Below are 25,166 nucleotides of genomic sequence, written 5' to 3'. Positions count from 1 at the left end.
TACTTCCTCAGAGAGGTTTTATCTGGAGGCAAGAATCTTGTTCTTAACTATTCTCTATCCCAAAAACACTGACAAAAAGGATGTTCCATAAATACTGAATGATCTTCCGGTGCTGGGCACATGCCTGTAATCCCAGAGACTCTGGAGGCTGAGGTAGGAGGAAGTTTAAAGCCAGCCTCAGCAACTTATCAAGGACCTGTCTCAAAATAAAAATAAAAAGGCCTGGAGATATGGCTCAGTGGTTAAGCACTCCTGGATTCAATCCCTGATACTAAAACAAAAACAACAACAAAAAATCTGATTGAATGGATGACCCTCTACTTCTTTCAAACTGTCATAGCATTTTCTTGCACATGTTCATCTGGTAATACCACCATATATATGCACCATACATGGAAAATTATTATAGATGTCACACTTCCCATGCCTGTATTATCTCAATTAGAGTAAGGTTTGAAAGGAGGAGCGGGGACTTGGAGTTCTGAACATTTCCCCACAGAGAATGCATAGAATTGTACTCTGCAAGTAGTAGCTCTACAATAAATGTTTAGAAAATTTGTTCAAAATTGAATGCCACACAAACGTCATCCTTTCCCCTACAGTAGGGAACTTCAACAAATGTTATTTTCTATTTACCCCTATGTTTTTCTCATCACTTGTATTTGTCTTTTGCAAAACCAATCAAGGTGTAGACTAGAAGTAAAAGAAGAGACTGAGCTATAAGCCAGTAATTTGAAGGAAGGCAACATGCAAAAGATTTGCCTGGAAATGTTGGATGTTTTTTGCCTTAGATGCTCTTAAAAATCAAATACATTTCAACGCAAAAAGTACAAATATGTTTAAATGCCATACATAGCTTACTACTGGGGAATTACTAGTGCCATCTGTTGGTGGAAAAGTATAATCTGCGTATCCTCGATCAGAAAACCACTACCTGTGGAGAGAAGCCAGGACAGTGGTTTTCTGACATCTATTAAAATGAGGTGGTTAGCAGTCAGGAGCTCAGAGAGGATGATGCCAATGCATGGGGAGCCTCAAACCCACAGAAATACTGGAAGGCACACTGACACTGTCTTAAAGTTCCTCCAGTGGACAGTCATTTAGGCTGATGAAGGAAGTTATGTTTACTCTTTAACACAGAATTAGAGAAAACAAGCAGACGATTTCTTCCAAAGCCCAGACTCATCTACAAAAAAATCCAGGAGAATTTCAGTGCTCTAGAAGAAACTAGAACAACTATGTAAGTACAAGAAATCACAGGTGAAAATAAATTGGAGTTGATGCACTTCAATGGTTTTGTGATGACTAAATCTAGGCCCTATCATCACAGGTGGGGATATTCAGGGCAGCTAGTCAATATAAATGCAGCAAAAAATTTAGTAAGTTTTAACAGTAAAAAAATTTTAAAAACCAGGAAAGGTGGCACACACCTGTAATCCCAGCAGTTCAGGAAGCTGAGGCAGGAGGATCACCAGATCAAAGCCAGCCTCAGAAACTTAGCAAGGCCCTGTCTTAAGATAAAAAAATAAAAAGAGCTGGGGATGTGGCTGAGTGGTTAAGCATGCCTGGGTTTAATCCTCAATACCCATCAATCACTCAAAGATCATTGGTTTGAGGGGTGTTGGACATCAGTATTCTTAAAGATTCCCCAGGTAATTCTAACTTGCAGTCAGGTCTGAATACCTCTGCAACCCTCTCGGTTTTCACAGGGTAATGCCCAAACCAGCAGCACCATCATCATGTTGCTAGAAATGCAAATTCTGAGTCCCCAACCCAGACTGACTGAACCAGAAATGCTGGGGCTTAGCAATTTCACAAGCCCTCCAAGTGATTCTCATGTACAATAAATCTTGAGAACCACTGAGAGCCCTCGTCCACACCATAGTATGTGCAAAACAACTTCCTCAACCCAAGAAGCCCCATGAGCTAACAACATTCTGGCTTGTCTTTCACTGTGACTGTCCATGGAAATGGTTAATTACTGTTTCTGTCTGCTTAAACATTATATCATGACTCTAAACCAGCAAATCCTAGAGTGTATTTGTATGCTGCTGAATGACTGCAAGAGGGACAGAGTATTATGGGGAATAAGCCCGTGCAAGCCACGCCAGGCTCAGTGGGAAATGTAAAGGTAATTAAATATTGTTTGCCTTTTTCTCCACTAAGCTGGAAACTCCCTGTGTTTGTGGTTTGACAAATAAATAAGAGAAAATAGGAATAAGTTTCTCGACATTTTTGTTTCAGCCCTTTAAATATCCTCCAGCTCTAAATGTCCCAAAGAAATAAAAAGATCAGGGAAAACTTGGCTACATTAGGCAAAGTTTTCATGCCAAAGTTTATGGTTACTGTCCTAAGTCCATTCAGGCTGCTATAACAGAATACCATAGATGAGGTGGCTTATAGCAACCAAAGTATTTCTCATAGTTCTGAAGACGGGGAAACCCAAGATCAAGATGCCGCAGATGCATTCTGATGAGGCCCAGGACCCAGGTTCATTCATGATCTGTATGCTATTTTTGTTTTACTTAACCTTATTTTCTTATGACTTTTCTCCTTTCCTGCCCCACCCTCCACATCATTAATTTTTGCTCTAATCCTTATTCTTTCCTTCCTTCTGCTTGCTTTGGGTTTAACTGCTCCTCTTTTTCCATTGTTTTAGTTCTTTGGTTTGTCATTTTCTTCCTTTTTAATGTAGGCATTTGCAGCTATAAATTTCCCTTTTAAAGGCTGCATTAGTTGTATCCCACGAGGTTTGGTAGGTTGCATCTTCAATTTTAATTTTTTGTGGTGCTGGGAACTGAACCTATGCTAGGCAAGCCCTTGACTACTCAGTTACATATACTCCTAGCCCTGTGTCTTCATTTTGATTCACTTCAAAATATTTTCTAACTTCCCTGGGATTTCTTTTTGATACATTGGTTATATATGAATATACTATTCGGTTTCCATACATTTGTAAGTTTCCGGGTTTTGTTATTAATTTCTAATTTCATTCCTTTGTGATCAGAGAAATCACTTTTACCCCTTGTGTTATCTGGATTTATTGATCAAAATAAAATCAATGTTCCATTTCAAATCTGCCTGCAGCAGTATTCTCTTTTCAACAGCTCTGATTTTTTTGTAAAGCTTCCTATTGAGAGAAATCGCTTTTTAATCTGCTTTTAACACACCATTTCCCCCCAACCTTTCATTAAGAAATCATTTACTTCTGTTAAGTTTGTATGAGTTTGTGTATGTGTGTGTGGTACAGGGATCAAACCCATGACCCTGAGCAAGCAAGGCAAGCACCCTACTACTGGACTACATCCCCAGACCTTCTGTTAACTTTTCATATTTGTTGACATATATATGGTAGCATATGCTAATATTCTTTTATAGTTCTTTAAATCTTGCATATATCTATGACTGTTTCCTTTCTCACTCCATATGTGTGAGTGTGTACACACACACACACACACACACACACACACATATATATATTATACATACACACATATTTCAATAGTCAGGTATAAAAAGAGGTTTTCTCTCTCTCTCTCTCTCTCTTTTACTTTATAAAGCAAGGAGACTTATTCAGCTCACAGCTCACAGTTTGGAGGCTAGAAGTCCCCAGGCTCAAATGCTCAACAGGCATGCATATGTACCTCTGTGTCCAGGGGCTTACTGATTTTATTGGACATTTCAAATAATCGGCTTTGTATTTATTCTTTTTACTATATTTTGTCTTCTATGTCATTCATGTTCCTTTTTTTTTTTTTTTTTTCCAGTGCTGGGGATTGAACCCAGGGTCCCGTGCTTGCAAGGCAAGCACTCTACCAACTGAGCTATATCCCCAGCCCCATTCATGTTCATTTTTATCCTCAATAATTCCATTGTCCTATAATCACTTTGGTTATATGGTTGTTTTTCCTCAATTCTTAAGATGAATATGAACTGACTTCCATTTTCTCCTTCCAAAATGCCATGCTCTGAAATCTATCTTCTGAGTTTTTAACTTTTCCTTCACGTCTTCAATCTCTCTATTTTTGTTTTGTGTTTTGGAATATTTCTTTTGAGAAACTTTCCAAGTCACTTAAGTTGGTTTTCAACAGTACACCACCCTGATTTTTTAGAATTACAGCCCATAGTTTTAGTTTCAGAATGTCTTTTTTATAAGCCAAGTACAGTGGGTGGCACATGCCTGTAATCACAGCAGCTGTGGCAGGAAAAGCACAAGTTCAAGCCTCAGGAACAGTGAGGACCTAATAAGCAACTTAGCAAGAACCGGTCTTAAAATAAAAAATTAAAAAGTTTGGGGATATGACCTAGTAGTTAAGCACCCCTGGGTTAAATCTCCAGTATCTATCCCCCTGCCCTGAAAAAAAAAAAAAAAAAAGAAGAATGTCTTTTTTACTTATCATTGAATGTCTGGGATTACAGATATTGGGATTATAGTTTGAGGTTATTTTTGGGTAACTCTGCCTCACTCCATTGCCTGCAGTGCTAATTGCACAGGACCACCTGTTCGTAGGCTCTGACTCTCTCTGCTAATGGGTCTAATGAAGCACATGGCTTTTTTTCCTTTGTCTGATATAGCTCCATTTACCCTTGGGGCTCATTACAAACTGTTCCAACATATTCGGCAGCAGAACCAGCCTGCAAACTGTCAGTCCTCTATTGAGGACACCAGGTGTCTTAAGAGGAGAATCTCCCCACCTACAAAGGATAGAATGTTCTCAGCCTCAAAATTAGAGAGGACGTGGTCCAAATCTTACTTTCCCTTGAAACTCCTTGGAGAAACCAAAGAACCCTTCTAGTTTATACAGGAAGACTCCTTCAGATTGACTGCTTTCTCATCTAGGGTTTGTAGATCTTCATGAGCTTAAATCTCTTTAGGCTCCAAAAAGCTCCTATCCTCACTCCAGGGTTCCCTGCCTCCATATCTCCAAGTGCTCTGCTTCCTGACCCCAGCTGCCTGTCAGTCTACTTCTCCATTCTGGACCCATTTGGGCTGTCATCTTCCTCTAAAGTGCATTAACATCTCTTTTCCTTCCTTACCCTTCTTATGGTCCTTAGTATCCATTTACAAAGACCATACCTACTAGAAACAAGCCGTTATGGAGTGGTTGTTGTCCTGCCCATAGTCCTTTGTCTCTTCCTGAAGCTCATTTGCAGTCTCTGTAGACAGTTATGATTCAAAATAAAAGCACTGTAACTCAAGCACCTGTGTCTCTCCATTTTTGGGTGTTCTCTGCTGGCATGTGCTTGAGCAGAGAAGGGACAAGTCAGAAGTACAGAAGTGCCCAGGAGAGGCTTTCAGTCAAAAGTTGGTAAATACTCTAGCTTCCCTACTTCCTACTGGGACAAATCTGAGGCATGTTCCACTAGTCCACCATGATGGCCCCCAATGGGACTGAGTGCCAGAACATCAGTGACAACCTGCTATCTTCTCTGGCTTTTCTCATTTCTGCAACTTACTTCCATACTTTCTCACTGTGCTTTCTGTGATGAGCCTGCAGATTAACTCACTGTATTTAAATCTGTTTCAGTTTCTGATTTTAGGAAACCCAAATGAAGGCACAAGCATACTGAAGAAAAATGGCTCTTTTGATAGAGTTGCCAGTATTCAGGGTTGGCTCGTATCTAGGCCAACAGATAAAATTTCCAGCATGGACCCCTTCTCTCTAGATACCCAAGGACCATTCAGGGCAAATAACACAGATCAGTTTAAACTGCACCACAGTAAGTCACAATAGTAGAAACTGATGAGAGACTATTCTTGTTGACAAAAGGATAACATTTACCAGAATAAGGCCACAGCTACAGAGCATTAGATGAGGTATAAATTCTTTACATACAAACCAAAAGGTTTAGAGTTGCTTTTGTGCATCAAAAGACACTATCAACAAAATGGGAAGACAATTCATGGCATGAGACAAAATATTCACTAACTGTATATCTGATAAAAGACTAATATTCAGAATATGTGAAGAATGCCTACAATTCAACTACAAACTTCCAAACAACTTCCAAATAACCCAATTAAAAACTGTCAAAAGACTTGAGTAGACTTTTTATCCAAAGAAGATATGCCAATGTCAATAAGCATATGAACAGATATTCAATGTCACCAGTCATACGGAAATACAAATCAAAATCACAAAGAACTACCACTCCACATCTATCAGAATGACTATTATTTAAGAAAAAAAAAATAGAAACTAACAAGGGTTTGCAAAGATGTGGAGAAACTAGAACCTTTGCACATTGCTGGTGGATATGTAAAATGGTATAGCCACTGTGGAAAACATTATGGCACTTTCTTGAAAGATTAAACATAGAATTGTTAAAAATGTAATAATTCACTTTTAGATGTATATCCAAAATAACTGAAAAGAGAGACTCAAATATTTACACACTGGTGTTCATAGCAACATTATTCATAATAGCCAAAAGCTTGGAACAACTCAAATGTCCATTGACAGCTAAGTGGATAAATAAAATGTCGCATATACATACAAGATAAGAGACTCAAAAAAAGGAAGGAAAGTCTAACACCTGCTACAACACTGATGAAACTTGAAGACATCATGCTCAGTATAATAATCCAGGCACAGGAGGACAAATACTGCACAATTCCACATGTAGGAGATGCTTGGAGTAGTCAAATTCATAGAGAAGGGCTGGGGAGATAGCTCAGTTGGTAGAGTGCCTGCCTCGCAAGCACAAGGCCCTGGGTTCGATCCCCAGCACCGCAAAAAAAATAATAATAATAATTAAATAAATAAATAAAACAAATTCATAGAGAAAGCAGAATGGTGGTTACCAGGGGCTGGGGAAAGTGTGAAAGGAGTTATTGTTTAATAGAATTTTAAAAATCTGGAGATGGATGGTGCTGAAGGTAAAAGGTAAAGACTGTAAACTTAAAAATGGTTGAAATAGTAAATATCTCATACATACACACGCACACAAATTTTTTATCCCAATAAAAATTTTAGTTATAAAATATTACTACTTCCTAAAATTATATGTATATACAATACACTTCCTAAAAATTATGTGTATATATTATTTTTCCTAAAAATTATATTTTAGATATCATACAGTAACAAAAAAGGAAATATATTCAGATTTAAACTGTTTTGTGACTTAGGAATCTAGAGATGCGCTAAACAATTCTAATTAGGTATAATGAAAATATAAGGAAATGGTCCCTTAATATTTATGACTGCACCCTCTATAACTATAGTGGTCCACAAGGTACACTGAATTTCTTCCTCTGTGCACAGTAGTCAAACTGTTTCTTCTTACAATACACATGAAGTCTATATAGGCCCCTTAGATTTAAGTGGATGCTAGCCAACCGTAAAGCATAATGAATTAACCAATATGTAGGAAGTTTTGAAGTATATACAGAAGGATTATAAGACCAGGAATTTACAATCCATTCATACAGAAGTTAGCACAAACAAACCAAAATAAGGTTGTGAAGCAAAAACAAAGATCAAGCACTTAGTGTAGAGAGATGAATTTGGGTCAGATCTGAAAGATGGAAGTTGGTTCAAAGGTGAATGGAATGTTGATACCTACAGGACACATCCCCCTCCCCTAACCGATAACCAAAAGTCCCCTGCCTCCGGGGAGACTGTCCCTGCCAGCAGGGAATTATTAATGAGTATTCCCTGGGTGGCTCCCTGTGAATTGCTCCTCTCCCACCTTTTCACCACATGGGTGGTATAAAGGGAGGGACATGAGAAGTAAGAAGCCTGCAAATTATAAAAGGCCAAGATTCACCCAGCTCTGGGCCCCCTTCTCTGTGGAGAAGTCTGTGTTACTATTCTTTAAATAAAGCTTGTTTTCTACGCTTGCCACAGTGTTTCCCCGGGTGTCCAATCTTCACATCAGGGGAAGTGGAACTTACGGGGAGCTGGTCATTACAGTTGTAGGGGCTGGGGTTGCGGCTCAGTGGTAGAGCACTAGCCTAACACGGTTGAGGCACTGGGTTGAATCCTCAGCACCACATAAAAATAAATAAAGGCAAAATAAGGTTGTAAGGAGGATGATGGAATATGTGGTACATCCTTTCCTCTTTTCCCCAAATGAAGACATCACATTGCCTCTTCTTCTAAACCTACATACTGTGTACAACTCCTGTTGCTCTCCAGTCTGCTCTTGGAAATAGATGTTATATTTTTTGGACTTTGAGGAGCTAGGTAAGACACCACTTCCAGGCACTACATCCTGATAAAGATCTCTAACCCTCCTGCAAGACTGGGATGACATACTGTCAATCATAAGAATGAAGGAATTAGGACAAAGAGCACTGGGTACACTTGGGGAAATACCACCACAAAATTCAAGGTGGTTCTCAAACTTGACCACAAGTTGGGATGACCTGGGGAGACAAAGATCACACATGCTGGGTCCCTTCCCTAACTCCAGCCATTCCCTGATGAGAGTATAATTCAGTCTGGGATTGTGCCTGAACATCAAGTGTTTTATAGGCACCACATGTTTGTAATTTCCTGCCAAAGTTGGGAAAACTACTTTAAGTAAAGTCAAACTTTTCCACTCTTTTTTTTTTGGTACTGGGAATTTAGCCCAGGAGGTCACATCCACAGCCCTTTTTTTTTTTGTTTTGTTTTGGCACAAGGTCTCACTAAGTTGCTGAGGTTGGCTTTGAACTTGCAATCCTCCTGCCTCAACTTCTGGAGTCTCTGGAATTACAGTTCTATGTCACCTTTGACCTTTCCCATACATAGGTGAGACTTCTGGGATCCTGGCGGAGTTCAACTTACTGTTAAGAGTCATGATGCTGAAGATGGATCATATTCCATCACTAGAGGGCAAAATTTGCTCATTTTCAACATTTAAAAAATACATATTTTTTTAAAAGTAGAATGATGAGTTTTCAACAAAAGTGCACAAAAACTTGATTTTTATGGTACCAACGCCTTCCTCTTTATGAAATGAGAGTTTGAGAGGCTACTATAAAGAGTGCTGTATCCTTCCATTTGCCCTATGCCCTATTCCTAAAGCATTTGTATTTTATAGGGTACACTGTTTTTACAAACTACATGGTTCTGCTGTGTAACCTATGTTACCAAAGAAGAGGCAAGATTTGGTTCTATCTGCTTTCTTAGAAATGATGTTTCATTTTTTAAAATTGCTTAGTTTCATTATTTTGAAACAGAAATCCTGCATTACTGATGAGCTCCAGATGATGCCCGGCCTGAGGCCGTGGTCACAGTTAGAACAGAGGCAGTTCAGACGACTGATTCATCCTCTGAAGACATTCAAAGATGGCATCTTACACACACTGATCACCTGTTTGCTCCCTCCCCTGCCCCCTGGACTCTCTCTCAGAATCACTTGGTTGCTTCTTAAAATAAAGATTCTTAAGTACCAATCCCAGGAGATTATGATCAGTAGATCTGGAGCAGAACCCAGGAATTTGCATTTTTATCAAGTGCCCAGGAGATTTTGCTGAAGACTACTTTTAAAAATCACTGTTCCGGGCTGGGGTTGTGGCTTAGTGGTAGAGTGCTTGCCTGGCATGTGTGAGGCCCTGGGTTTGATCCTCAGCACCATATAAAATAAAAAATAAAGGTATAAAAAAAAAAAAAAAAATCACTGTTCCTCCCAAAAAACCAAAGGCCAAATGTTTTCCCTGATAAGTAGAGGATGAGAGAATAATGGGAGAACTTTAGAATATGTAAAAGAAAATGAGAGGGAGAGGGGTATGAAAAATGGTGGAATGAGACAGACATCATTACCCTATGTACATGTATGATTACACGAATGGTATGAATCTACATTGTGTACAACCACAGAAACGAAATTATGTACCCCATTTGTGTACAATGAATCAAAATGCAGTCTGCAAAAAATTAAAAGCTAAATAATAATTTTTAAAAAATCACTGTTCTTCACAGTTTTGACTTCACAATTAAAGAAGCTGAGACTGGAAGAGGGGAAGGGAACTTTCAAAGCTAGTGAGAACCAAAGAAGGCCCCAAGTTTGCCTGGCCCCATCAGATCAAGACCCTGCTGCTTGTTAGGAGTTACTATGTGTGCTGAAGACGTATTCTTATGCTGTATTACTGACAGGTGTTGTAGCCAATTTCCAAAGAAAGGCCCACAATGAACCATGTTTCCCAACATTCAGACCTATATGCTGTCGCCTCTCACATTCAGCCTGGGCTGATACCATGACTTGCTCTAACAGACCTGTATGCTTTAAAAGTGATATTGTGTAACTTCAGGGGTGAAACCATACAGGTTTGCAGGTTCTGCATGCTTCACTTTGGAAAATTCCATTATGAACCTGGACACCATGAGGTAAGAATGCTCAAGGAGCAACAGGAAGAGGAAGAACCAAGGCTCTGGCCAATATCCTCAACACACTCCCAGTCAACAAAGCATCACCAACTTTCCAGGTAGGTGATGAGGCCAGCTTGGACCTTCTGGTCCTATCTTCCCAGTCAACTCACAGGAGATGTCCAGGCAACTCGCAGGATGACACAAAATAAAATGCTATTTTAAGTCTCTAAGTTTGGGGGTGGATGTTATATGACAATGGATAACAAAAAGGAGGAAAATAAATCCCCTTACCTGTTAGGCTGGAAAGAGACTTGGTCATAACCTGTGAGTTCACACAAATCTTTCTCAAGTTCACGGAAAAGCTGCTGGTATCCTTGAGCTTGGTCCAGAGGTACAAAGGGGTGGATGTTTGCAAATTCTTTCCATGTGATGGGCTAAAGAACAAGAAAAAAGGTCAAAAATGCATACATGAATATTGTAATTGCAACAACTTTAAGGATAATGATGACAATACCTAGCACCAAAAAATGCCTCCTCTGTGCCAGGGACAATTCCAAGCACTTAAACATATTAATTCACTTAGTCTCACCACAATCTTATTAACTCAGTGCTATCACTATCTTCAACGTACAATGCAACACAAAGGTCACAAAGGGAACCTATAAAAAAAATTTAAGGACAAAAAGGTCCCCAAGTAGATTTATATCCATGAAACACAGTGAGTATTTTCAAACTCTTACATGTACACATATTATTCTCTCTTCATTAAGCAGAACAAGGCATAAATATAAAAGCAAATATATCCTTTCAAAATATAAAATGATTTCCTTTGCCTGCTGTGATTTGTCACATTCGAATAATCCTATAAATAAAAGGAAAGTTACTTTGTTAAAAGGATCCTGGCCTTGTAGAGATACTTATCAACCAAAACACAGGGTTATACAAATACTCTGTTGGCATTAGGAAAAAATTTAAGCTTCAAATTCATACTCTTTTTCATTTTTTAAATTTGTTCTTTTTAGTTAGACAGTAGAATGTATTTTGACATATCATATGTAGATGGAATATAACTTCCCATTCTTGTGGCTGTACATGATGTGGAGTTTCACTGGTCTGTATTCATATATGAACACAGGAAAGTGATGTCCAATTCATTCTGACTTTTCTCTTTCCATCCCCCCACATCTTTTTTTTTTAGTATTTTTTCTAGTTGTAAATGGACACAATACCTTTATTTTATTTATTTATTTTTATGTGATACTGAGGATTGAAACCAGTGTCTCACACATGCTAGGCAAGTGCTCTACCACTGACTTACAACCCCAGACCCAAATTCATACCCTTCTGACACAATGTTCTGTAGAATGAAAGCTTAAGTTTCTTAATTTTATCTGAGGTTAACAATTACAAATTGATAAAATTAAAGTTTTTATTATGACAGATTAAAAAAATAAAATCAAGCTGATGCAGTGGCACATGCCTATAACCCCATGGACTTCAGGAGGATCCCAAGTTCAAGGTCATTTTGGGTAACTTATCAAAACCCTGCCTTAAAATAATAAATAAAGCCAGGCATGGTGGTACACCCTGTAATCCCAGGATACAGAAGGCTTAGGAAGGAGGATTGCAAATTAGAGGCCAGGCTCAGCAACTCAGTGAGACCCTGTCACACAAAAAAAATAAAAAGGTCTGGGGATGTAGCTCAGTAATAAAGTGTTAAATCCCTAGTACCCAAATAAATAAATAAATAAGGCTGAGAGGTAGCTCTGTGGTAGAGCACCCTGGGTTCAAGTCCCTATATTGTCAAAAAATTAAAAATTAAATTTTAAAAAGGACATGAAGGCACAAATACTATACATCTAATTATTTTAATTTTTAAAAAATAATTTGACGGGGCTGGGGAGATAGCTCAGTTGGTAGAGTGCTTGCCTTGTAAGCACAAGGCCCTGGGTTCGATCCCCAGCACCCAAAAAAAATAAAAAAATAAAAAAAAATAATTTGACATAGCAAAGCATGGTGGTACATGCCTATAGCTGCAATTACTTGAGAGGATGAGGCAGGAAGGTTGCTTGAAACCATGAATTTGAGACCAGCCTGGGCAACATAATAAGAACCCAAATAATAATAGTAGTAGTAGTAGTAGTAGTAGCAGTAGTAGTAGTAGTAATAATAATAATAATAATAGAATATGAACAATATCCTGAATTTGATTCCCAGCACACCCACCCCCCAAAAAAGGTAATTTTACCCATACATTTAAATGGTCAAGTTGTATGAAGTATCAATGTTTCTCCCAAGATTGGTGAACAGCAAGGCAAAAAATTATTAAAGGAATTATTAAGTCACAGCCCTGGTAGATTTCTATAGATACCAGTTTCTGTACAAGCTAGAAAACACCTAGTAAATACCCTCTTAACAGAAGTGACCTACTTACTGTGAGTTCAGATGAGCTATTGAGCTTCATGGTGCAGGATCCCTTTAAGAAGCACATCCAACATGTGTCACATTAGTGATCTGCTACAGTCATCCGTCAACCCTCCTCTCTCCCCACATGGCTGCCCCTTCACCCCTCTTGCAGTGTATTAGATATGACCCAAAGGGGTCAGATCAGGGTAGGACTAGAGGTAAGAAGGAAGGCCACAAACAACTACCAGTGGAATCATGCTGTGAACAAGGGAAATGTCTTTGTTCTCTAGTTTCTTCATATACCGGACGATATTTGTTTCTGAGTGATAGCTGTGAACACAAGATACATGGTTAGGGCCAATGATATCAGATAAGTCCATGCACATCTTTCAGAGACACACTGACATCTACCTTCAAAATACAGAGAAATTTTGGTCATGGGCAACATGTCAGCTATACATCAGAAGGAAGGGTACAAAACCCCTATGACTACAGAGAACACCTGATTCAAGAAGCTGACTGTGGGCATGAGAGGAAGTTGGGAAGAAGAGAAGACAGGGTTCCTGGGTAAAAACTTCAGCTTGGCAATTATACCTCCAAACTCCCCTCTCCCCCAACAGTGCCAGCAGAGCAGGGCCAAGTAACAAGGCATGCTTGGCCCAAATCAGGAATGATATCTTGTCATTATTGTTGTTCTAATTAGTTGTACGTGACAGTAGAATGCATTTATACATTTTGAAAGATCACACATAAATGGAGTGTAATTTCTCATTTTTCTGATTGTACATATTGTAGGATCACATTGGTCATATAGTCATATATATACATGGGGTAATAATGTTTGTTTCGCTCTACTATCCTTCCTACCCCCATACCCCTTCCCCTCCCTTCACTCCCCTCTACCTAATATAAAGTAGTTCTAGTCTTCCCTAGAGCCCCCACCACCTTATTGTGAATTAGCATCTGCATATCAGAGAAAACATTCAGTCTTTGGTTTTTTTGGGTTTGGCTTATTTCACTTAGCATGATATTCTCCAACACCATCCATTTACCAGCAAATGCCATAATTTCATTCTTCTTCAAAGCTGAGTAATATTCCAATGTGTGTGTGTGTGTGTGTGTGTGTGTGTGTGTGTGTGTGTATCACATTTTCTTTATCCAAGGAATGATATCTTTATGGTATTGATTTTTAGTAGGAGCAGGTAAGCCACAAAGACCCAGACCATATCACAATCAGTATAGAAGCAGCTCCTTACTGGGCTCCCTAGCTTACTGCCGTGACACAAGACACAGAAGTCATCCAAGCCACACAAACCTGTTGAACACCTGATGTGTGAGGAATGGGCTAGTTCTCTTGAATGCAGACCCTGGAATACCTCTCCATTCCTCTCCCATGCTTTCAGCCACCAGTTCCTACACAGAGAGACAAGAGAAACTCAAGGGCCAGAGCTGTGCCTGGGAGCACAGTGGACATCCAGGCTTTCAGGTAGCTAGACCATAGAACATGCAAAATGGATCAAAGACATACATTTAAAACCCAGAACTATTAAACTCTTAGAAGAAAATATAGGGGAAAATCTATAAAACCTTGGGTTTGGTTTTCTTGAATAAGACACCAAACGCAAGAACAGCAAAAGACAAATTGCGATTGCAGTAAAATCAAAAACATCTGGGAAGAGTGTAGCTCAGTTAGAGAGTGCTTGCTTGGCATACATAAGGCCCTGGGTTCTGTCCCTAGCTCCACAAAATTAATTAATTAAAAACATTTGTTCATCAAAGAACACTATCAAGAATGTCAAGAGCGGGCTGGGGTTGTGGCTCAATAGTAGAGCACTTGCCAGCATGTGTGAGGCCCTAGGTTCCATCCTTAGCACCACATATCAATCAATAAATAAAAGATCCATTGGCAACTAAAAAGTATTAAAAAAAGAAAAAGAACGTCAAGAGAACCCACAGAGTAGGAACCCACATATCTGATAAGAGTTTAATATCCAGAACATGTGATTAAATACATGGCCATCTTGAGCCCTGCATGAGTGGCCCCAGAAACAGTCTACAAATGGAGAGACCAAATAAATGTAATTAAATTTTGTGCAGTGTTCCAGAGGGGAACTTATTCAGTCCTGGTTAATTAATAAGTGAAATTTGAAAAAAAATATTGTGAAGCTTCTTTTGCCATTTACGATTGGCATCGGGTGCCATTGAGCACTCTGGGGTTGTTTCTCGGCAGTATGGTTTTCCTTCATTAACTCATTCAACAAATAGTCACTGAGTGATCACTATGCACCGAGCAGTGCAGTGTCTAGGTAGGTGCCGACTACTCTCCTCCCATGGGACCAGAACCCTGCTCCTGGCTTATCCCTGCTACTTCATTATTTCAGAAACCAACTCAGTCATGCTGGAGTGATCACATTTCTCATGCAATCTCTCTCCTCTTGGTCTTTGTGGCTATTTCCCCCCAGTGCTTGGAATTCCTCTAAACTCTCCCTCCTCCATTGGACCACGTGGGACAACTCCTACTCGTCTTTCAGATCTCAGACCAATTAACGCAAGTCTTGCGGAGGAGCACATCCTCTGGGCCCCAGAGCATCCTCACACATCACCTATGGTATGAGCCTAGCACAGTATTTGTCATATATTAGGTTCTCGATAATTATTTATAAATAAATGAGTATCATAATTTTTTTCCAGAAATGACATAAACCAAGATGCTAATGTCATGAATCTTTGTATTAGGAACAGTTTCAATTAAACACCATTAGTGATACTTCTAACTAGCCTGGCTGCACGGTCCTAGCTGGAGCCTTATAACAATGACCTTGAGCTGCCAGCACTCACAGGAACAAGGAACAGTCAGTGACATAATTTTAACAGCAGGCCACCCAGTGTCATACTTGGGCCCTCTCTCCCTCACACTCAGGCCCACAAGTGGCAAAGCCATCTTAAACGCCCCGTCTAAGAGTCATTATGAGGAAGGCGTGATTTTATTTTACTTACTGCAGATGACTCACAGCCAAAGATCCATAACAAATCATCTAGGTCTTTTTCGTTGACTGTTTCATCAAGAGAAATACCAAGCTACAGAAACAAAAACAAAACAAAAGACATCAACTCTAAACTCCAAGATCGGTGGAGGAACCAGAGGAAAAATCAAAGGCAGAAAGTCCTGAACAAAATTCCTGGTCATTGCAATTATCAGTATACCAGTCAGTCCAAGTTGACCCTTAAGGGATGGCAACTACACCAGGCTGCGACCTCACAAGGTTAGAGTTCTGCAAGCCACTTATGGATTCTAACAGTCCGATGGCTGTTAAGTCCGAGGGCACTCCTATTAGAACTAAGTATGCTTAACTTTTTCTCCGCTTAACTTCCTTTATTTATATCATTTAATAGAGCCTTGTCCTTGAACAGTCTGTATGAAAACACAAAGACTTGAGGAAAGCTGTAGGCAAACTATTTGAAAAGGTCCCAGTGTTCTAAACTGGAAGTTATTTACAAATATTGTGTCCAAAGTCCCAATATTTTTTTTAATGAAAAGGAAAGCTTTAAATGAGAAAAACTCGTGAAAACTTAAGGAATTGGTAAAAATGCAGAAAACTTGACTTACTGTGCCGTCCTCAAAAATCCGAAAATTGATTTGCCGCTGGGTGGCCCTGCCCAAGACCTCTTTCACTGAGCAGCCACACTGAACCTTCAAGGTGTCAAAGAATAGGTCATGCTGGAGCTGATGCCCTGCTCGCTTAAGACCTGTACAAGATGGGGAGCCACCAGTCACTGACACAGAAACCTGCTCCTCACCCATTGACATCCCACAGAGAGATTAGGACTTCTACCACAGACTACTCCTGGTCCGAGCCAGTGTTTTGGTGGCTGCTTTAAAAAATAGGTACCGTTATTACTATGCTACAGAAAATTATGAAATACAGATTAGAAAAGAAGAAAAATCAACATCAACACCAACAAGGAATCAGTACTGCTTACATTTTGGTATATATTTCTCCAGAAATGGTGATATGTGCATGTGGGCGAGGTAGGGACCGGGTATGTATATTTTGTTGTACTTTTTTATAACTAAAACATGATATCTATCATTATTTTCAATAGCTGTATAACTGTCAAACATGGATGTACACCATAATTTAATCACATTGTTAAACTTTATTATGTAAACAGATCTTGCGTTTTATTTGTTTTTCCTTGTGTTCTTTCAAATTTCTGGTTTGGGGTGGGGCAGGGGAAGGAAAATGTTTCTAAAGTCCATCCCTGTGACAAGGATGAAGGAAAATAATCTAATAGTTCAAAAAACAATGATACTGAAAGCTCTCTACAAAAGACTGAATGTAAAAGTAAAAAAGTATACACAGTTATAAAAAAGGAAGTTTTTAAACATGTTTATTTTCTATGCACTTTTTAAATTTAAGTGATAGTTTAATTACTAAACATCAAGTTTACTGCTGCAACAAACAAACAAACTTGTAGGCTATTTCCAAGACTCAGCTATTGTAAACAAAGTTTGAATGGCCATTCTTTACATACTTATTTTATTATGACTTTTAGATATATTCCTAGAAATAAAATTTCTAGATAAAATTGTAGGGACATTTTTAAAGCATTTGATATATATATAAGTGTCATCCATAAATGTCACCCACATGTTATCAGCATTTCTTATTTTTTAGGGTACTGGGGACTGAACCCAGAGGCACTCTACCACTGAGTTATATCACCAACCCTTTTTTTACTTTGAGACAGGATCTTGCTTAATTGCAGAGGCTGGCCTCAAACTTGGGATCCTCTTGCCTCAGACTCCTGAGTCACTGGGAGTACAGGCATGTAGATTGCCCCTAGCTCAGCATTCTTAGTCTTTGCCAAAGTGATAGACAAATACTATGATACTCTTTCCACTGTATTTCCTTCATTAACAGTGAGGTTGAAATTTTGTATGTTCATTGGCCATTTATTTGTATATTTCTTTCTTTCTAAATTACATTTAGTGTCCTTTGCTCATTTTTCCATCAGAATGTTCATCTTTTTTGTGTTTATGGGTATGGAGAGAGCACTCTATATATTAAAACTACTAACACTCAGCCTATCAAAGATGTTGAAAATATTTTTCCCAGTTTCTCATTCGACTTTGAATTTTGCATTCGGTATTAAACATGCTCCAAGTTTTCAATTTTTCTTACTCAGATTTATCAGTCTTGTTATGCCTCAAAATTTTGAAACAGATAATTGACTCACCTTCAGACAAAATCAAAGTGGCATTATGTACCCGCCGAGCAATATGCTTCAGCCCGTGGGAACCATGGTAGATTGCAAACATGGCAGCCATATTTGCCAAGAGGGCCTAAAAGAATAAAGAACATTTAGAGAATCATGTGCAACAATGGCACAGAAGGTGATTAGTGGGAGGGAGAAATTACATGCCTTGGGATGCCAAAACTGAAAACAGGAACTACACAAAATGACCATATTTCCTGCATTTTCTATGGTAGTCGGGGACCATTTGTGAACTGCCTGACTACCTGATGGTAAAGACAGCATCTGAAACACTCTGAAGTCACTATACTAAACCTTCAAATTTAATCACTATAAAGGGAATCTTATTGATGCAACATAACCATGACACCCATGAGGAGACAAGCAGGCTGCCATCTGACATTAAAAAGCAATATTTGATATAGGAAAACAGTGGAGCAAGAAAAACTTCAGAGGAAAGAAGTGAGATCTGAGAATTTTATATTTAAACAGTTCTTCAGGAATAAAGCCAATTAATTAATTAATTAATTAATTTAATTAAAGCAGTAAGCAATTTCCAAACACTCAAAAACTCAGTGATACCAGGTGGGACACCTATGATCCCAGGGTCTGGGGAGGCTGAAGCAGGAGGACTAAATGTTCAAAGTCAACCTCAGCAACTTAGCAAGACCCTAAGCAACTTAAGAGAGAACCTGTCTCAAAATAAAACATAAAAAGGGCTGTGAATGTGGCTCAGTGGTTGAGTGTACATGGGTTCAATCCCTGCTTACCAAAAAAAAAAAAAAAAAAAAGAAACAAACAAAATGCAGGAAATAACAATTCTCCTGAGGTCTCAGATAGAACACCAGAAACTGAATTTCACCCAATCAGGAGCTGGGTTGTAGCTAATGGCAAAGTGCAAGTTTGGTATGTGATCAAAAGTTCTGAAGGGCTGGGGATACAGCTCAGTTGGTAGAGTGTTTGCCTTGCAAGCACAAGGCCCTGGGTTCAATCCCCAGTACTGCAAAAAAAACTCTGCGTTTGATCCCCAACACTTGCCCTCATAAAAGAAATGGAGAAATTGTGACCATGGACTGCCAAAAATAAAAATGTGGGAAGAACAGAAATAAAACCAAAATGAGCTGGTAGGACATACACTGGATGACCCAGTGAAAACAAGGTCACTTTCTAAAGTAAAGATCTCTCTTTTAGTCATTGGATTGAAGTTTCAAAAAAGTATTTATAGGGATGTGTGAGTTGAGTTGAATTGAGTTCTCCAGAAATTGGAGAAGAAGAGCATTGGAAACTCTTTGAGATAAGGGACCCAACTTCAGGATGCTTCTGTGAGAGGGTCCTGCTTGGGGAACAAGAAAGAGGGTGGGGGAGAGATAAAAAGAAGATGACTAGGGTCAGAAGCCAAAATGAGTGGTGTCTCAGGGGACAATGATGGAGACCCAACCTCCTACTTCTCCTCTTGGTCTAATTGCTCACTGCTCTTTCACCTTAGAATCTGCAACATTCCAACCAGTCACTGTCACCCCAGGGAACTGGTCCAAATTCAAGTCTCATATTTGCTACCTGCCCAGCCCACTCTACTCTCCCACAGTCCCTCCTATCTCACTTGTTCAGCAGTGTGATCTCTAATGCACTTGGTGAGCAGTTCAAGGTCAACAGTTCAAGGTCTACCTTCATGGCCAATCACTCCAGGGTGGGAAGGGGCATTTCACAAAACAGACACTGTACTCAACAGAGAAATACAATAAATACTTTTAAAAAGCTGGATAATGTTCAATATGGGATCTATTTTGTTAGATACACCTTTTCTCTGCTAGAAGAAATCTCTCTAGGGGCTCTAGGGGGTCATTGCAAAACAAGAAACAGCTTGCAAATGATGTCATAAAGGAAGTTAGCAATCAATGAAGAAAATGAGGAAGAAGAGATGATATCAGGGAACAAAGAAATAGACTTTCCTGGACTGGAAGTCCCTGGGACATGCTTACAGACCTCATATACCAATCATAGATAAAGGATCACAGCACTTTGCACCTGTGGAGAGGGTCAGCATGAAGTAAAGAATCCAGGACACAGTGTGCTCAAATGCTCATGGTCACACTGCCAGGGAACAGGAAACAGGCCTGATATTCATAGAATGCCCTAGAAGCTTCCCTCACTACAGCCTTCTGAAGGCTGGTTCAAGTCCCTTTTTAGTTCAGAAATGACTCTTTCTACAAACAGGAGACTGTATGACTGGACAACTATATGAATGTACAACAAATTGATGAGAAGTATAAAATCACTTTTAGAAATCTTTGAAAAGGGTATAACCCAGTGGTACAGTGCTTGCCTATCATTTGTGAAGTCCTGGGCTTAATCCCCACCAATGAAAAATAAATAAAATGATAAATAAATAAAATGATAAATAAAACTAGATGTAAACTAAATTAAAAATTTTTTACATTAAAAATGAAAACCTTTGAAAAGCATTTTTTTCAGTGCTCAGTTTGAAAAGGCATTAGAATAGCAAGATCAGAGAAACAAAGAGAACAGAAAATTCAAATTTCTTTGATAGAGAAACTTAAAAAATATAATCAAGATATCTAATGAAAGGTAACAAGTAATCATGAAAAGATGTTCAAAGTCATGAGTTATTAGGAAAATGCAAATCAAAAGCACAGCAAGATACCACTTCATACCCATGAGGATGGCTAGACCCAAAAGAGACAGGCAGTAACAAGTTTTGGGGAAAATGTGGAAAAATTCAAACCTTCATCTGCTGGTAGGAATGTAAATGGGTGCAACCATTTTGGTAAATAGTCTGAAGTTTCTCAAAAAGTTAAATGTAGAATTTTCATATGATCCAGTAATTCCACTCCTGGGCATCTATCCAAAAGAACTGAAAACATGTTTGCACAAAAACTTGCACAAAAAATGTTTACAGAAACCTTGTTTATAATGTCCTAAAGTGGAAACAATGCAAATGTCCATCAGGGGATTAGTGGATAGACAAAATGTAGTACATCCACACAGGAAACTATTATTCATAAAAATAAAGAACCAATTTTATCCATAAAAATAAAGAACCAATTCATGTTACAATATGGATGAACCTTGAAAACAGGCGAATTTAAAGAAGTCATTGCACAAAAGTCCCTGTGTTGTACAATCCCCTTTATATGAACCACCCAGAGTAGGCAAATCCATAGAGATAGAAAGTAGATTGTCAGGTGCTACGTGAAGGGAGAGGTATGAGGAATGACTGCTCAATGGGAAAAGGTCTCTTTTTGGAGTGATGAAAATATTCTGAAATTAAATACTCTGATAGTTGCACAACTCTGTGAATATACTAAAATCCACTGAACTGTATACTTTAAATTGGTGAATTTGGTGGTGAGTTGTAGCTCAATAAAAAAAATTTTTTTTTAAAGCTAATGAAATGTAAATTGTTTCTCAATGCACCTGACTTTGGAAAAGCTAAAAAAAGAGCAATCTGTGGCTGACAGTGAGAAATAGGAGAACATAAAGAGAACATGATGAGAATTCCAACATCTGTAATGTCACAAGTTTATAGAAGGATTTTTAAAATAATCCATTAAGAGACTTCCAGAGATGTTTTAAAAAACAGTCATGCCCCATTAACGATTCAAAAATAAGAGAAATCCATTTTGGACCCTATAATGCCAAGAGCAAAAATGCAGCATCGAAAAGAATATGAACTAGTTGCTACAAGAAGCAGAAGGCCAGCAATGTACAGCACAGAAGGAACAACTCAAAATACATCAGTCATCTCCTAACGAAGAAGGGTAATTCCATGCTCACAAACAGGCCAATGGTGGAGCTATATGCATAGCTGTTTTATGCAACAGTTACAAAAAGAAACATAGATGATGGAGAATTAGAAGATTACCAAAATGAAAAGACAAAAACCAGACAAGTTTGGCAATTCCAGGGGCAAACATAATTTTAATAATTGCTTTTTTTTTTTTTTTTTTTTAAAGATAGTTGCTAGCATGGTGGCACACATTTGTAATCTCAGGGACTCAGGAGGCTGAGGCAGGAGGATCGCAAATTCAAAGCCAGCCTCAGCAACTTAGTGAGGCCTTAAGCAACTTAGCAAGACCCTGTCTCAAAATAAAAAATAAAAAGGGCTGGGGTTGAACCCCAGTACCAAAACAAAAAAATATATAGAGCTTTTACAACCCAAGGTAAACAATGAAATATGGGCTATATGTGAACTGGAATAGATTAAGAAGCAGAAACATAACTTTTGTTCCCTGAAGGCAGCCCCAGTTGGCCTGGAAAATGAATTTCAACCCTGGAAGCAGGAAACTGAGGCCCTGAATAGACTCAGGACCAAACAACTTCTGGAAGGACATGGGCATAAAGGGCAAGATAGGAGCAGTCAGCTGCCAAGGAAGAGAAGACACAGAAGCAGAGGATTCAACAAATGGAGCAGAAATTGCAGAAAGGAAAAGCATCATATAAAGATCAATTTATTGTTCAAGGCAAACAAAGCCTTTAACAACTGGCTCCTTCCTGTGCCACTGGCTGACTGGAAGATCTTTCACCTGAAAATGGGTAGCCACCTTCCTGAGGCCAAAAGTGATGCAGAAAAAAACAGGAAAATTATCAAGAGCAGTGGCTGTATAACCAACTTTAGAAAGACCTTATTATCCACTGCTAATGTGGAAACGTGTTCTAAAACCTACCGGTGGTTCTTGGAGCTAAAACCCTCAGAAGTAAGAATGCCAAACCTCCCACTGAAGTGTCTGAGATTTTTCATTTTCCCTAACCCTTAGTGGAAGAGATGCACCTAGCAAGGACACTATGCTCAGGAGTTGTCTTCCACTTGGTCCTAAGAGTTGGTTGGGTTTCAAAACCCTCTGACCTAAGTCTTGGAGCAACTTTGATGAAGGTCAAAAGCCCAGAAAGTGCCTCCGTTTATCCCATCCTTTTCAGGAATGCTTTTCATGAACTCAGAGTGCCCCATAACCACCAACAGTTGGCCAATGTGGACCATCCCCTCCAGCACCTCTGCCCTCCAGATCCTACTCCTGGAGCATGTCCTTTCCAGTCTTAAAGAGAGTGCCCCAATCTCCACCCAGAATGGATCTGCCCCATGGCCAAGAAAGGTACAGACGCTGATCCCCATCTGTCATAAACACTCTTAAAAGACAAGCTAATTAAAAAAAAAAAAAATAATAATCAAGAATAGCCCCTTTGTCTTTTCTCTAGCCTGTCCAAGATCTGAAGATGTGTTTTTTAGGTAAAATAAAAATGAAAAATGTTCTTTGTTTTTTATTAAAACACTCATGATGAAGTGAATACATAGGTGATACGTGTGCCTACACAGAACATCAGTAAAAGACACTCTATTTTGGTTCTGACAAGACCACAAGACTTCTCTATCAAGATCTTGCCTTTCTGGTGTGCACACTATTCAGCAGCTGGGGAATGAGTGATCAGAGGAATGAATGAACAAGTAGCTCATTCCTGCAGATTGTAAGGTAGCTCACTGTTACGCCACCTGCATTCCCCTCAGTGCTTGACAAGGATTCTGCTGAGTAATAAAGATGTTTGCAAAGTCTCATCTCATTGGGAATTTGGGTTGTGGGCTTTCCTTCCTTGCTTGCTTAATATGTGTAGGTTTACTATTAATGCTTTATGTGTTTTCCCTGAAAATAGGGGTCTTAACAGAACCAGGGTTAGAACATAAAAATCAGACTTCTTATGGAACAGTGATTTCAGATTTACTCATTTGCTATGAAACTCTGAGTAACCAAGACTGCTATGAGAAAATACAAAAACAGATTCTAGCTGCCGATCCCCTGTTGACTACTCTCAGATGACCTGAAACACGTAGGCAAATAATTCCAACCCCATCAGGAAGGAATAATAGGAACAGAAGAAATAAAGGGTTCCTCAATGTTAATTTCACACAGTATGAGACGATATCATATATTTGTTAGCTCAAAATGTCTAGCATTTATTAACTACAGCAGTAGTCACATGACTGACGTTTATTCAACTCTACTGAACTTGCTTTAACCTTTATGATCAGTTAAATATTAATATGTCTTATTGTTTAGTTATAGGTTATCACAAGTAAACAATTACTAGAATAATGAGAATACTTCATTGTCTAGTCTAATAATGATCATACAAGATATTTTTGTTTTTCTTCTTGTGACTTTTTCCTGTTCTGAAAAAACATGTGTAACTGCCTACCTTTTAATGTATAAAAAGCTGGCTGGGAAAAATAAAACTTAGAACTTAGCATCCATTCCTTGAGTTTGTGTTGCTTTGTTCTCCACCTCACCGACGCCTACTCCATCACCTGCTAGGGCTGGACCCCGGCAGCTCACTTCTGCAGTTTGGTACTCAGGTCAGATACGTGATTTACCTGAGCTGTGCAGATGTTGCTGGTAGCTTTGTCTCTCCGGATGTGTTGCTCCCTGGTTTGAAGAGCAAGACGATACACTTCTTTCCCAGCGGCATCCCTGGACCAAGACAAGGTGTCCAGTTAGCACAGGTAATCATAGCACTAGGAGGTGCCATCGGCAGAACAGCTTCTTTCCTTCCCAGATGAAGTGAATTCAGAAAATTCACTTGGGTGTGAGTTCAAAAGAAATTTCCAAAACTTTTTCTTTTAAGTAGGACTAAATGCGTTTTAGTTTATACTTTAGAGGCACTCATATACAATAAGGCTAGAAATATGGAAATAAAAGTTCCCAGGAATATACTGCCTAACATAATAATGTTAAATTAAACTTTACTCTGAGCTTCTTGGCAACAGAGGAAAAAGGGAAATACTTGACAAAATTGAATTTTTGTACCAGAAGTACAAAAAGAACTGAATGCTATTATCACACAAAAAATAATCTTAATAGGCTTACTTGCTTCTAAAATATTCCTCTCCCTAATACAAATGGAAATTTTGATAAGACAAGACTCGATCTAAAACTTCATCAACCTATAACTCATGGGGTCCACTTTTCAGAAAGAAAAAAGTTCATTATCAAAATAAGCCAATAAGCCAGGCATGGTTGGCACTGGCCTGTGATCCCAGAGGCTCAGGGAGGCTGAGATGGGAGGATTTCGAGTTCAAAGTCAGCCTCTGAAACTTAGCAAGGTCCTAAGCAACTCAGTGAGACCCTGTCTCTAAATAAAATACAAAATAGGACTGGGGATGTGGCTCAGTGGCTGGGTGTCCCTGAATTCAAT

The 25,166-nt window shown here is 38.9% G+C and overlaps 1 protein-coding gene across 4 annotated transcripts in view; it reads right to left on the bottom strand.

Moving 5' to 3' along the window:
• Positions 1 to 25,166, bottom strand: part of Gldc (glycine decarboxylase) — a 95,382-nt gene that overhangs the window by 32,654 nt on the left and 37,562 nt on the right. For all 4 annotated transcript variants that reach the window (XR_007105031.1, XM_047525447.1, XM_047525445.1 and 1 more), the window contains exons 8-15: positions 24,346 to 24,442; positions 17,949 to 18,054; positions 16,315 to 16,454; positions 15,705 to 15,785; positions 14,023 to 14,120; positions 12,953 to 13,037; positions 12,736 to 12,777; positions 10,593 to 10,735 (exon numbers count right to left, since the gene is read on the bottom strand). Coding sequence is in view for 3 of the 4 variants with exons in the window: in XM_047525447.1 (XP_047381403.1) it covers positions 10,593 to 10,735; positions 12,736 to 12,777; positions 12,953 to 13,037; positions 14,023 to 14,120; positions 15,705 to 15,785; positions 16,315 to 16,454; positions 17,949 to 18,054; positions 24,346 to 24,442 (792 nt within the window). In the remaining variant the exon portion in view is untranslated. The remainder of the gene's footprint in view (positions 1 to 10,592; positions 10,736 to 12,735; positions 12,778 to 12,952; positions 13,038 to 14,022; positions 14,121 to 15,704; positions 15,786 to 16,314; positions 16,455 to 17,948; positions 18,055 to 24,345; positions 24,443 to 25,166) is intronic.

This window comes from Sciurus carolinensis, chromosome 14 (genome assembly GCF_902686445.1).
Source record: "Sciurus carolinensis chromosome 14, mSciCar1.2, whole genome shotgun sequence".
NCBI classification, from domain to species: Eukaryota; Metazoa; Chordata; class Mammalia; order Rodentia; family Sciuridae; genus Sciurus; species Sciurus carolinensis.
The sequence above is the reverse complement of the archived record's forward strand: the minus strand, read 5'-3'. Positions and strand labels throughout refer to the sequence as shown.